General features: G+C 51.4%; 1 protein-coding gene across 1 annotated transcript in view; it reads left to right on the top strand.

Moving 5' to 3' along the window:
* LOC135892884 (deleted in malignant brain tumors 1 protein-like) overlaps window positions 1–14,805 on the top strand; it is a 59,912-nt gene that overhangs the window by 13,887 nt on the left and 31,220 nt on the right. Inside the window, 7 exon segments of the mRNA XM_065420653.1 lie at window positions 8,141–8,470; window positions 9,291–9,614; window positions 10,489–10,818; window positions 11,442–11,771; window positions 12,604–12,934; window positions 13,239–13,378; window positions 13,381–13,560. Of these exon segments, the coding sequence (XP_065276725.1) occupies window positions 8,141–8,470; window positions 9,291–9,614; window positions 10,489–10,818; window positions 11,442–11,771; window positions 12,604–12,934; window positions 13,239–13,378; window positions 13,381–13,560 (1,965 nt within the window).

The following is a 14,805-nucleotide window of genomic DNA, read 5'->3' as shown; positions in this document are numbered from 1 at the left end:
CTATGTCCCATACAAACATCTTGCTCCCGTTAGGTCGACCAGCGGGCTGCTGGCTCTTGGTAGAGACCTCACAAAACACCTCTGGTGAGCTATTGTGCATATATCTCATCCAGGGGATCCCTGTATAACTCTAGGTATCCCTGTGCCCTCTGCCAGTTGGCGTTTAGTTATCCCTGGGCCAGACTCCTCTGCGACGCAATGGGGACCTGGATAACTGCAGCTTCCACTGGTTGGATTTGGTGTCAACGGAGCCTGCAGCCGCTCACTCAAACAAAAAATCTAGGTCCAATTTCTCAAGTGTCCGGTTCCTAATCACTGTGTTCCGGCAGATTTCCATCTCAGGGAATTAGCCCTGAACCTGTAACTTCCCCAACAGCTGGACACAGGACACTTCCTGTCCTGCACAGCCTAAATATTTCCCTGTCCTGTTTCTCAGCTGCCCTGTCCTACCCCAGAAGTGGCTGCATGTCAGTGGGGGGAGTCGTCTTCTTTTGCGTATTTCACAAGTCGATATCTATGTAACCCTTCTGCCAGGTGGAGTCAGCAGCGACCAGGGCTGGATTCAATATCTAGGATTCTAGGTGTTCCTTTTCAGCAATACTACAGAACTTGCTTGAGTTCCCAGCCAGTAACCTGAGACTATTACACACCACCCCCTGGGTGCTTCTACGAGGCAAAGCTTCCCCTCTCGCAAGCACAGAGTCTCAGTGCAGAAAAGAAACTTTTTAATAAAAGGAGGGAAGTAACCCAGCATTAACTTGGGAAAACACCGGAAATAGGTAAAACCATGAGCAAAACACCTATCCCAGAGTACACTGGGCAGTGTCTTGCCTCAGGTTCTAGAGTCCAGCAACCCAAAATTCCTTTAAGGTTCCCCTCCCTTCTCCCTCCACCGCATCCCACTCACACTGGTTGTCCTTGGTTAGTGAAGACCCAGAGTTCAGAGGTGCGCCTGTGTGACTGCACCTCCCACCATGGGGGCGGGGAGGAGAGCGCCTGGCTCGCTCTTCTGTCTGGGTGCTGGCTCTGGTGGCAGCTGCTCTGCCAGCCACTCACCATAAGAACATAAGAACGGCCGTACCGGGTCAGACCAAAGGTCCATCTAGCCCAGTATCCTGTCTACCGACAGTGGCCAATGCCAGGTGCCCCAGAGGGAGTGGACCAACAGGCAATGATCAAGTGATCTCTCTCCTGCCATCCATCTCCATCCTCTGACAAACAGAGGCTAGGGACACCATTCCTTACCCATCCTGGCTAATAGCCATTAATGGACTTCACCACCATGAATTTATCCAGTTCTCTTTTAAACGCTGTTATAGTCCTAGCCTTCACAACCTCCTCAGGTAAGGAGTTCCACAAGTTGACTGTGCGCTGCGTGAAGAAGAACTTCCTTGTATTTGTTTTAAACCTGCTGCCTATTAATTTCATTTGGTGACCCCTAGTTCTTGTATTATGGGAATAAGTAAATAACTTTTACTTATCCACTTTCTCCACATCACTCATGATTTTATATACCTCTATCATATCCCCCCTTAGTCTCCTCTTTTCCAAGCTGAAGAGTCCTAGCTTCTTTAATGTCTCCTCATATGGGACCCGTTCCAAACCCCTAATCATTTTAGTTGCCATTTTCTGAACCTTTTCTAGTGCCAGTATATCTTTTTTGAGATGAGAAGACCACATCTGTACGCAGTATTCGAGATGTGGGCGTACCATCGATTTATATAAGGGCAATAATATATTCTCAGTCTTATTCTCTATCCCCTTTTTAATGATCCCTAACATCCTGTTTGCTTTTTTGACCGCCTCTGCACACTGCGCGGACATCTTCAGAGAACTATCCACAATGACTCCAAGATCTTTTTCCTGACTTGTTGTAGCTAAATTAGCCCCCATCATATTGTATGTATAGTTGGGGTTATTTTTTCCAATGTGCATTACTTTACATTTATCCACATTACATTTCATTTGCCATTTTGTTGCCCAATCACTTAGTTTTGTGAGATCTTTTTGAAGTTCATCACAATCTGCTTTGGTCTTAACTATCTTGAGCAGTTTAGTATCATCTGCAAACTTTGCCACCTCACTGTTTACCCCTTTCTCCAGATCATTTATAAATAAGTTGAATAGGATTGGTCCAAGGACTGACCCTTGGGGAACACCACTAGTTACCCCTCTCCATTCTGAGAATTTACCATTAATTCCTACCCTTTGTTCCCGGTCTTTTAACCAGTTCTCAATCCATGAAAGGACCTTCCCTTTTATCCCATGACAACTTACTTTACTTAAGAGCTTTTGGTGAGGGACCTTGTCAAAGGCTTTCTGGAAATCTAAGTACACTATGTCCACTGGATCCCCCTTGTCCACATGTTTGTTGACCCCTTCAAAGAACTCTAATAGATTAGTAAGACATGATTTCCCATTACAGAAACCATGTTGACTATTGCTCAACAGTTTATGTTTTTCTATGTGTCTGACAATTTTATTCTTAACTATTGTTTCGACTAATTTGCCTGGTACCGACGTTAGACTTACCGGTCTGTAATTGCCGGGATCATCTCTAGAGCCCTTTTTAAATATTGGCGTTACATTAGCTAACTTCCAGTCATTGGGTACAGAAGCCGATTTAAAGGACAGGTTACAAACCTTAGTTAATAGTTCCGCAACTTCACATTTGAGTTCTTTCAGAACTCTTGGGTGAATGCCATCTGGTCCCGGTGACTTGTTAATGTTAAGTTTATCAATTAATTCCAAAACCTCCTCTAGTGACACTTCAATCCGTGACAGTTCCTCAGATTTGTCACCTACAAAAGCTGGCTCAGGATTGGGAATCTCCCTAACATCCTCAGCTGTGAAGACTGAAGTAAAGAATCCATTTAGTTTCTCCGCAATGACTTTATCGTCTTTAAGTGCTCCTTTTGTATCTCGATCATCGAGGGGCCCCACTGGTTATTTAGCAGGCTTCCTGCTTCTGATATACTTAAAAAACATTTTGTTATTACCTTTGGAGTTTTTGGCTAGCCGTTCTTCAAACTCCTCTTTCGCTTTTCTTATTACATTCTTGCACTTAATTTGGCAGTGTTTACGCTCCTTTCTATTTGCCTCACTAGGATTTGACATCCACTTTTTAAAGGAAGTCTTTTTATCTCTCACTGCTTCTTTTACATGGTTGTTAAGCGACGATGGCTCTTTTTTAGTTCTTTTACTGTGTTTCTTAATTTGGGGTATACATTGAAGTTGGGCCTCTATTATGGTGTCTTTTAAAAGCGCCCACGCAGCTCGCAGGGATTTCACTTTAGTCACTGTACCTTTTAACTTCTGTTTAACTAACCCCCTCATTTTTGCATAGTTCCCCCTTTTAAAATTAAATGCCACAGTGTTGGGCTGTTGAGATGTTCTTCCCACCACAGGGATGTTGAATGCTATTGTATTATGGTCACTATTTCCAAGCGGTCCTGTTATAGCTACCTCTTGGACCAGCTCCTGCGCTCCACTCAGGATTAAATCTAGAGTTGCCTCTCCCCTTGTGGGTTCCCGTACCAGCTGCTCCATGAAGCAGTCATTTAAAGTATCAAGAAATTTTATCTCTGCATTTCGTCCTGAAGTGAAATGTTCCCAGTCAATATGGGGATAATTGAAATCCCCCACTATTATTGGGTTCTTAATTTTGATAGCCTCTCTAATTTCCCTTAGCATTTCACCACTCTGCTCACCCTCACCTTCTGCTGCCCCCGGCCGCTCTACTGTGACCTCTGCAGGCCGCTCTCTTGAGGCTCCACCCAGCTCTCAGTGACTGTCAGCTCTTAGTGGGGAAACCTCAGTGCTGAAGCAGCTGGGCAAAAACACTGTCTCACAGCAGGTCATTTCAGCTCTAGTGATCACTGAAACCAAAAAGACTCCTAATGGAGCCTTAATTAACTCTATCTTTGGGGGGAGGGGCAGATTGAACCATGCCTAGACCCCTTACACAGCGCCCACACCCCTCAGCAGGAACACCCATCTCCACCCCCTCTCACTCTTGATAGGGGTCTGGTGTCTGAGCCCCCTGGTTAATGAGTTCAGTTCAGTTGTGGGTGACCCCTCAGTCAGGGCAGGCTAAGCACTGTTCTGCTGCCCTTTACTCAGACAATCAGGATAACAACATTTCATTGCCCCTGTATTCAGTACTCCAGTGATTTGTAACCCAACACCAGCCAACACAGCTCTGTCTGCTGGATACCTGCTGGATACCTAGGTAGAATGGGTGTGTTCATGTAAATACTGTCTGGTCCTGAAGCCTTTTCCCCTTCCCAGCTCATCACTAGGTGTTAGGGGAGAGCTCATTCCAACCTTGCTCACTTCTAGTTCAGGGATGGGCAACCTTTGGCACACGGCCCATTAGGGAAAGCCTCTGGCAGGCCGGGCCGGGCCAGGCCGGGCCGGTTTGTTTACCTGCAGTGTCCGCAGGTTCGACCGATCGCAGCTCCCACTGGCCATGGTTCGCTGCTCCAGGCCAATGGGGGCTGTGGGAAGCGGCGGCCAGCACATCCCTCAGCCTGTGCCGCTTCCTGCAGCCCCCATTGGCCTGGAATGGCGAACCGCGGTCAGTGGGAGCTGCGATCGGCCGAACCTGTGGATGCTGCAGGTAAACAAATCATCCTGGCCTGCCAGCGGATTTCCCTGACAGACCGCGTGCCAATGGTTGCCGATCCCTGCTCTAGCTTGTTCAGCCATCTGACTGTGCCTCCTCAAGGTCCAGTCTTCTAATGGGGCTCCCCTCCACCACGTGTGTGACCGTCTGTATTGCTGCCCTACCTCTTGTTTCATTAACCTTTGCCCTCTCTCATCCTCCCACTTTATTCCCTGGTCATTCCTTACCATTCTTTTTACACCTTCAGCCACTATTAAAAAAAGTTACCTATCATTTACCAGAACAATTTACCTTTCCCCTGCTCTGTGCAAACCTTAATTTTAAAACAACACCCATATGAAATGGTGGGTAGGTATTATCCAGGCTTAATAGAAGAAGGACCCAAACACAGAGGATTGCCCCAGGTCACTTTGTGAGCCCATGGAACACCCTGGGCTAGAACCCAGGCACTTCTAGTTGTTGTATTATTACTTCTCATTTCAATTCCAATAGCAATTTGAAAATGTAACGGCTGCTTGAGAAGATCGAGCTAAGCCAAATTTCTGCATCGCAGCAGTCCCTCTGGCCAGTCCAGTCAGGGGCCCGTTAAGCCTAGTCCAGGATCTGCGTCCCAGGTTGCAAATAGGGAGATACAAGTTAGGGCTTCTGAAAATCCATCAGCACACCAGTCTCTCTATCCCAGAGTTGCCGCCCCTCTGTGGGGACACAGCTGTCAGCCCAGCTTTGCCATCATTCATCTGAGACTGGTACTGGGCTGGCAGCACTAGACACAAGTGCAGCAATGGCTGCCACAAAACGATGTTGCCAAGTCAGTCGTGGCAAGTCAAGAGGAACCGCAGGGGCAGGTGTTTGCTTCAGGAGGGGGCCAACCTGCTTGTAGGGAGTGTGCATTGCCTCTGCCCTGGTTGGAACCATTGTCAGCCTGGTGCGCAGCAGGTTCCTGCCAGGCGTCCCTGCGCTCCAGGCAGTTCTAAGGGGGATCATAGAATCATAGAATATCAGGGTTGGAAGGGACCTCCGGAGGTCATTTTGTCCAACCCCCTGCTCAAAGCAAGATCAATCACCAATTAAATCATTCCAGGCAGGGCTTTGTCAAGCCTGACCTTAAAAACCTCTAAGAAAGGAGATTCCACCACCTCCCTAGGTAACCCAATCCAGTGCTTCACCACCCTCCTAGTGAAATAGTTTTTCCTAATATCCAACCTAAACCTCCCCCACTGCAACTTGAGACCATTACTCCTTGTTCTGTCATGTGCTACCTCTGAGAACAGCCTAGCTCCATCCTCTTTGGAATCCCCTTTCAGGTAGTTGAAAGCAGCTAGCAAATCCTCCCTCATTCTTCTCTTCTGCAGACTAAATATGCCCAGTTCCCTCAGCCTATCCTCATAAGTCATGTGCTCCAGGCCCCTAATCATTTTTGTTGCTCTCCGCTGGACTCTTTCCAATTTTTCCACATCCTTCTTGTAGTGTGGGGCCCAAAACTGACACAGTACTCCAGATGAGGCCTCATCAATGCCGAATAGAGGGGAATGATCATGTCCCTTGATCTGCTGGCAATGCCCCTACTTATACAGCCCAAAATGCTGTTAGCCTTCTTGGCAACAAGGGCACACTGTTGACTCATATCCAGCTTCTCATTCACTGTAACCCCTAGGTCCTTTTCTGCAGAACTGCTGCCTAGCCACTCGGTCCCTAGTTTGTAGCGGTGCATGGGATTCTTCCATCCTAAGTGCAGGACTCTGCACTTGTCCTTGTTGAACCTCATCAGATTTCTTTTGGCCCAATCCTCTAATTTGTCTAGGTCCCCCTGTATCCTATCCCTCCAGCATATCTACCACTCCTCCCAGTTTAATGTAATCTGCAAACTTGCTGAAGATGCAATCCACACCATCCTCCAGATTATTAATGAAGATATTGCACAAAACCGGCCCCAAGACCGACCCTTAGGGCACTCTGCTTGATACCGGCTGCCAACTAGACATGGAGCCATTGATCAATAACCGTTAACCCCAATGATCTTTCCAGCTTTCTATTGGCCTTATAGTCCATTCATCCTGCCCATACTTATTTAACTTGCTGGCAAGAATACTGTGGGGGACCATATCAAAAGCTTTGCTAAAGTCAAGGAATAAGACGTCCACTGCTTTCCCCTCATCCACAGACCCAGTTATCTCCTCATAGAAGGCAATTAGGTTAGTCAGGCATGACTTGCCCTTGGTGAATCCATGCTGACTGTTCTTGATCACTTTCCTTTCCTCTAAGTGCTTCAAAATTGATTCTTTGAGGACCTGCTCCATGATTTTTCCAGGGACTGAGGTGAGGCTGACTGGCCTCTAGTTCCCCGGATCCTCCTTCTTCCCTTTTTTAAAGATGGGCACTACGTTAGCCTTTATCCAGTCATCTGGGACCTCTCCGGATCCCCATGAGTTTTCAGAGATAATGGCCAATGGCTCTGCAATCACATCCGCCAACTCCTTTAGCACCCTCGGATGCAGCGCATCCAGCCCCATGGACTTGTGCTTGTCCAGCTTTTCTAAATAGTCCTGAACCACTTCTTTCTCCACAGAGGGCTGGTCACCTCCTCCCCATACTGTGCTGCCCAGTGCAGTAGTCTGGGAGCTGACCTTGTTCGTGAAGACAGAGGCAAAAAAAGCACTGAGTACATTAGCTTTTTCCACATCCTCTGCCACTAGGTAGCCTCCCTCATTCAGTAAGGGGCCCACACTTTCCTTGACTTTCTTCTTGTTGCTAACATACCTGTAGAAACCCTTCTTGTTACTCTTAACATCCCTTGCTAGCTGCAACTTCAAGTGTGATTTGGCCTTCCTGATTACACCCCTGCATGCCAGAGCAATATTTTTGTACTCCTCCCTGGTTATTTGTTCAATCTTCCACTTCTTGTAAGCTTCTTGTTTGTGTTTAAGATCAGCAAGGATTTCACTGTTAAGCTAAGCTGGTCACCTGCCATATTTACTATTCTTTCTACATATCGGGATGGTTTGTTCCTGGACTCTAGGTGACGTTTTCAGGGAGCTATGGAGCCAGCACATGTAAATTCGATTCTGATGTCAAGCTAAGGCAACCATTAATGACACGGGTGACTGTGCTGAGCTCACAATCACCAAGATGCTTATGCCAGCATCTGCCCCACGGTACTGCACAGTATCACACTGGAGCGAATACCAGCACCAGGAGTGAGGGTGTAAATCTGCTCCCCAGGAGGTTCCTGCCAGCTGTGCAGGGGATGATCTTTTTAAGTGCTCTAGTGGGAGCAGTAGGTCAGACTGAAGTCCAGTCTGCATAACTAGGTGACAGCTGGCTGGGAGGGGAGTGGACAAACTTCAACATTGCCCAAGTGATTAGCCTGGTCAGTGGTGGGGAGCCCTTGACAGGCAGTGGATGTGTGCAGAGACCGGTCAGACCCGTTGGCGGGAGGCGCTACGTTCCCCAGGAACAGAAGAGATCAGAGGCCCAGGAACCTCCCTGAGTGTTTATTCCCTTGGGTGTTTGCAGACTCCGGCATCTCCGAAGTGACTCAGCTGCGGCTGGTGAATGGTTCGAGTCGCTGCGCTGGGAGAGTCGAGGTGTTTCATAACAAGAAGTGGGGAACTGTGTGCAATGACAGCTGGGACCTACAGGATGCCACAGTCGTGTGCAGGCAGCTGGGCTGTGGGACGGCGTTATCAGCCCCTGCCGGAGCTCACTTTGGGCCAGGATCTGACCATATCTGGCTGGATACTGTCAACTGCACAGGGACAGAAGCTGCCCTCTCCCAGTGCAGGGCTAAGCCTTGGGGAGACAGTAATTGTACCCATGAAGAAGATGCCGGTGTTGTGTGCTCAGGTAACCCTCCTCCATCACTTCACTGTGGGTGCTGTAGGGATCGGGCTGGGAAGCTTTCAGCACAGACCCAGCTCTCCTGTCTGAGTCAGCGCTGACCCCAGTGGCCCAGCATGGTGCTAAGGGCCTGTACTGCAGGGAGCCGGTTCGGGGTCACAGTAAGTGTCGCTTTTCCCACGGTGTCAGCACTGACCCCATTTCCCCCACCCAGTTCTACAGGCCTGTGCTGCAGGGAGCGGGATGGGGGCTCAGTGGGGGGCGCTCTGCCCTCGCAGTCAGTGCTGAGCCAGTGCCTCAGCGCCGCACTTAGGGCCTGCGCTGCAGGGAGCAGTACGTGCGCCTCAGTGAGAGACCCTCCCCGTCGCTGATCGCTCTGATCCCCCTGCCCCGCTACAGCACAATGGGGCGCTGAGGAACAATAGATCCCATTTGTGGGATTTGGCATTGAATGGATCCTGTAGCAACTCGGGGATCCCTTTTTGAAGTTGTGGTTCCTATCCCAGTCACTCCGGGTGATTTACATCTCAGCTAATTTGCCTGAACCTGTAACATCCCCCACAGCTGTGACTTGAGACAGGGTTCTTCATAAATTCCTCTCCTACACAGCCCATGAATTTCTGGGTCCTGTCTCTCAGCTGCCTTGTTCCACCCCAGAGGTGGCTGCATATCAGAGGTGGGGAGTAAGTCCTTGACAGGCAGGAGCTCTGTTTAGAGGCTGTTCAGATCTGTCAGTGGGAGGTGCTAAGTTCCCCAGCGTTAGTAGCAATCACATGCACAGGAACCTACCTGAGTGTTTATTCCCTTGGGGCATTTGCAGACTCAGGCATTTCAGAGCAGACTTCGCTCCGACTGGTGAACGGCCCGAGTCGCTGCGCTGGGAGGGTCGAGGTGCTTCACAACCAGAAGTGGGGAACCGTGTGTGATGATGACTGGGACCTACAGGATGCCGGAGTTGTGTGCAGGCAGCTGGGCTGTGGGACGGCGTTATCAGCCCCAGGCGCGGCTCACTTTGGGCGAGGATCTGACCCCATCTGGCTGGATGACGTTCACTGCACAGGGACAGAAGCTGCCCTCTCCGAATGCAGGGCTCGGCCTTGGGGAGAGTATAACTGTCACCACGGAGAAGATGCCGGTGTTGTGTGCTCAGGTAACCCTCCTCCATCCCGGTGGATGCTGCAGGGAGTGGGGTAGGAGGTCAGTAGGGGGCAGTCAGTTCAGAGCCCAATGTAACAGTGCTGTGCCAGAGGCCTGTGCAGTAGGGACAGCGTGCGGGCTCCTGAGAGACTGCTCTGCCCTCGCAGTCAGCGCTGACCCCCATGTGGGTGAAGGGACTGTGCTGTAGGGAGCAGTTTGGGGACCACACAAGGGGCCTTTCCCCCTGGAGTTAGTGCTGACCCCAGTGTCCCAGGGTGGTGATGGTTGTTGTGCTGTAGGAGGCAGGGTGGTGGTTTCAAGAGTAAAGTCCTCCCATTGAAGGCAGTGCTGGCCCCAGTGCCCCAGCACAGCAGTTACGGCCTGTGCTGCAGGGAGCAGTACGTGCGCCTCAATGAGAGACCCTCCCCATCGCTGATCGCTCTGATCCCCCTGCCTCACTACAGCACAATGGGGTGCTCTATAACCGTCGATCCCATGTGTGGGATTTGGGGTTGAAAAGAGCCTGCAGCTGCTCAGGGGCAGTAGAAACCTGGGGTCCCTTTATGAAGTGTGGGGCTCCTCCCCCCCACACTCTGGGTGATTTCCATGTCAGCTAATTGTCAGCTTGAACCTGTAATATCCCCCAAAGCTGTGACTGGAGACAAGGTTCTTCCTCACTCCCTCTCCTGCACAGCCCATGAGTTTGTGTGCCTGGTCTCTCAGCTGCCCTGTCCCACTCCAGAGGTGGCTGCATGTCAGTGGTGGGGAGTGAACCCCTGACAGGCAGTTGCAGAGGCTGTTCACAGCCATTAGTGGGAGGTGCTACTTTCCCCAGGGTCACCAGTGATCAGATGGAGTGAATGTTTATTCCCTTGGGGCATTTGCAGACTCAGGCATTTCAGAGCAGCCTCAGCTCCGACTGGTGAACGGCCCGAGTCGCTGCGCTGGGAGAGTCGAGGTGCTTCACAACCAGCTGTGGGGAACCGTGTGTGATGACAGCTGGGATTTAACTGAGGCCAGAGTTGTGTGCAGGCAGCTGGGCTGTGGGACGGCGTTATCAGCCCCTGGGGGGGCTCGATTTGGAGGAGGCTCTGATCCCATCTGGCTGGATAACGTTCACTGCACAGGGACAGAAGCTGCCCTCTCCAATTGCAGGGCTCGGCCTTGGGGAATCCATAACTGTAACCACGGAGAAGATGCCGGTGTTGTGTGCTCAGGTAAGCCTCTCCATCACTGTGGGTGTTCTGGGGAGCGGGATGGGGACTCACTAGGGGACGCCCTGCCCTCACAGTCATTGCTGAACCCAATGCCCCAGCACAGCACTTAGGGCCTGTGCTGCAGGAGGTAGTACGTGCGCCTCAATGAGAGACCCTCCCCATCGCTGATCGCTCTGATTCCCCTGCCCCACTACAGCACAATGGGGCACAGGGTAACCGTAGATCCCATTTGTGGGATTTGGGGTCGAATGGAGCCTGCAGTCGCTCAGGAGAAATAGAAACCATGGGTCCCTTTATGAAGTGTGGGGCTCCTACCCCCATCATAGTGATTTCAATCTCAGCTAATTACCCCTGAACCTCTAACATCCCCCACTGCTGTGACTGAGACAGGGTTCTTCCTCACTTCCTCGCCTACACAGCCCATGTGTTTTCATGGCCTGTCTCTCAGCTGCCCGTTCGCACCCCAGAGGTGGCTGTATATTAGTAGGGCAGAATGAGCCCGTGTCAGGTCAATTGGTATGTGCAGAGACTGACCAGATCCGAGGTGCTATGTACCCCAATGTCACTAGTGATCAGATGCAAAGGAATTTCCCTGAGTGTTTATTCCCTTGGCCCAGTTGCAGACTCAGCCATTCCAGAGCAGGCTCCAATCCGACTGGCTAATGGTTCTAGTCTCTGCGCTGGGAGAGTCGAGGTGTTTCACAACCAGCAGTGGGGAACCGTGTGTGATGACAGCTGGGACATAACTGATGCTGGAGTCGTGTGCAGGCAGCTGGGCTGTGGGACGGCGTTATCAGCCCCTGGGAGAGCTCAGTTTGGGCGAGGATCTGACCATATCTGGCTGGATGATGTTCACTGCACAGGGACAGAAGCTGCCCTCTCCCAATGCAGGGCTCGGCCTTGGGGAGACAATAACTGTCACCATGGAGAAGATGCCGGTGTCGAGTGCTCAGGTAACCCTCCTCCGTCACGTCACTGTGGGTGGTGCAGGGATCGGGCTGGGAAGCTTTCAGCACAGACCCAGCTCGCCTGCCTGAATCAGTGCTGACCCTAGTGCCCCAGCATGGTGCTAAAGGCCTGTACTGCAGGGAGCCGGTTGGGGGCCACAGTAAGTGTCGCTCTTCCCATGGTATCAGTGCTGACCCCATTTCCCCCACACAGTTCTACAGGCCTTTGCTGCAGGGAGCGGGATGGGGGCTCAGTAGGGGGTGCTCTGCCCTCGCAGTCTGTGCTATCCCAGTGCCCCAGCACAGCACTTAGGGCCTGCGCTGCAGGGAGCAGTACATGCGCCTCAGTGAGAGACCCTCCCCGTCGCTGATCGCTCTGATCCCCCTGCCCCACTACAGCACAATGGGGTGCTGGGTAACCGTAGATCCCATTTGTGGGATTTGGGGTCGAATGGAGCCTGCAGCCGCTCAGAGGCAGTAGAAACCTGGGATCCCTTTATGAAGTGTGGGGCTCCTCCCCCCATCACTCAGGGTAATTTCCATCTCAGCTAATTACTCCTGAACCTTTAACATCTCCTAGAGCTGTGACTAGAGACATGGTTCTTCCTCACTCCCTCTCCTACACAGCCCATGAGTTTGTGTGCCTGGTCTCTCAGCTGCCCTGTTCCACCCCAGAAGTGGCTGCATGTCAGTGGTAGGGAGTGAGTCCTTGATAGGCAGGTGCTGTGTTTAGAGGCTGTTCAGACCTGTCAGCAGGAGGCGCTAAGTTCCCCAGCGTCACTAGTGATCAGAGGCACAGGAATCTCTTTGAGTCATTTTACCCTTGGGGTGTTTGCAGGCTCAGTCAGTCTGGGCTTTGCTCCACTCGGATTGGTGAATGGCCCAAATCCCTGCGCTGGGAGAGTCGAGGTGCTTCACAATCAGCCGTGGGGAACCGTGTGTGATGGCAACTGGCAGTTACCTGATGCTGCCGTCATGTGGAGGCAGCTGATCTGTGGGACGGCGTTATCAGCCCTAGGCAGGGCTTGTTCTGGGCGAGGGTATGATCCCATCTGGCGGGACGATGTTCACTGCAGAGGATCAGAAGTTTCCTGCAGTGAATGCCTGGCTAAGCCTTGGGGAAACCATAACTTTCACCACAGAAAAGATGCCGGTGTTATATGTTCAGATAACCCACATCCATCACCATGGTGCAGGGAGGGGGAGGGGGTCTCAGCAGGGAGCACTCTGCCCTCACAGTCAGTGCTGACCCCAACACTCCAGTGTGGTGCTAAGGGCCTGTGCTGCAGGGAGCAGCTCAGGGACCACCATGAGAGCTGGATGTCAGTGGTGGTGATTCAGCCTGGGACAGGCAGTCGCTGTGTGTGGAGCCCATTCAGACCCTTCAGTGGAAGGCACTATGTTCCCCAGCGTCTCTAGCAATCAGAGGCACAGGAACCTCCCTGAGTGTTTATTCCCTTGGGTGTTTGAAGGCTCAGGCATCTCAGAAGTGTCTTTGCTCCAGCTAGTGAATGGCCACAATCGCTGGGCTGGGAGAGTCGAGGTGTTTCATAACCAGCAGTGGAGAACTGGGTGTGATGGCAGCTGGGACTTACGTGATGCTGGAGTTGTGTGCTGGGCAGTGGGACACCGTTATCAGCGCCACATGGGGCTCAGTTTGGACATGGATCTAACTGTCCCTGGGTGGATGATGTTAACTGCACAGGGACAGAAGTTGCCGTCTCCGAATGCAGGGCTAGGTCTTGGGGAAACCATAACTTCAATTATGCAGAAGATTCCAGTGTTGTGTGCTCAGGTAACTCTCGCTTTCCCTTGCACTGTTGATGCTGCAGAGAGCCTGTTAGGAAGCTCAATAGAGCATGCTTTCCTGTCTAAGGCTATGTCTACACTACAAAATTAGGTCGGATTTATAGAAGCCGGTTTTCTAGAAACCGGTTGTATGCAGCCGATTGTGTGTGTCCCCACATAAAATGCTCTAAGTGCATGAAGTCGGCGGACCGCGTCCACAGTACCGAGGCTAGTGTCGACTTCCGGCACATTGCACTATGGGTACCTATCCCACAGTTCCCGCAGTCTCCGGCGCCCATTGGAATTATGGGTTGAGATCGCAATGCCCGAATGATGCAAAACAGTGCTGCGGGGGGTTCTGGGTACATTGCGTCAGGCCCCTCCCCCGCCGTCACAGCAACGGCAGACAATAGATTCGCGCCTTTTTACCTGGGTTACCTGTGCAGACAACATACCACGCCAAGCATGGAGCCCGCTCAGCTCAGCTCACCGTCACCATATGTCTTCCGGGTGCCGGCAGACGTGGGACTGCATTGCTACACAGCAGCAGCAGCTAACTGCCTTTTGGCGGTAGACGGTGCAGCATGAGTGGTAGCCTTCATCGGTGATCGGGATGCTGGTAGCTGTGGGGCTGGCAGCCGTAGGGCTGCATTGCACCAGCCCCTTGCCTTTTGGCAGTAGATGGTTTATTATGACTGGTAACCGTCCTCGTCGGACAATCATGGGTATCAGTCATAGTATATTATTTTCTGCCAAGTATTGTCTGCTGAGCACCCAGAAGAGGCCGAGGGCGATCTGGGTGCTGGCAGACATATGGCTGGCACACGTGGGGCTACATTGCTACACAGCAGCAACCCCTTGCCTTTAACCGTCCTCGTTGGACAATGATGGCTACCAGTCGTAGTATACTATTTTCTGCCAAGTATTGTCTGCTAAGCACCCAGAAAAGGCCGAGGGCGATCTGGGTGCTGGCAGAGATGTGGCTGGCACACGTAGGGTTACATTGCTACACAGCAGCAACCCCTTGCCTTTTGACAATAAATAGTATATTATGATTGGTATCCATCATCATCATACTGGTACGCGCCCAGTATTTGCTGCCAAGCACCCAGAAAATGCCAAGGGCTATCAGTCATGCTGCACTGTCGTCTTAAGATGTAAAAAATAGATTTGTTCTGTATTCATTTCCTTCCCCCCTCCCTCCGTCAAATCAACGGCCCGCTAAACCCAGGCTTAGGAGTTCAATCTCTGG

The sequence above is a fragment of the Emys orbicularis genome, chromosome 21 (genome assembly GCF_028017835.1).
Source record: "Emys orbicularis isolate rEmyOrb1 chromosome 21, rEmyOrb1.hap1, whole genome shotgun sequence".
In the NCBI taxonomy this organism is placed as follows: domain Eukaryota; kingdom Metazoa; phylum Chordata; order Testudines; family Emydidae; genus Emys; species Emys orbicularis.
The sequence above is the reverse complement of the archived record's forward strand: the minus strand, read 5'-3'. Positions and strand labels throughout refer to the sequence as shown.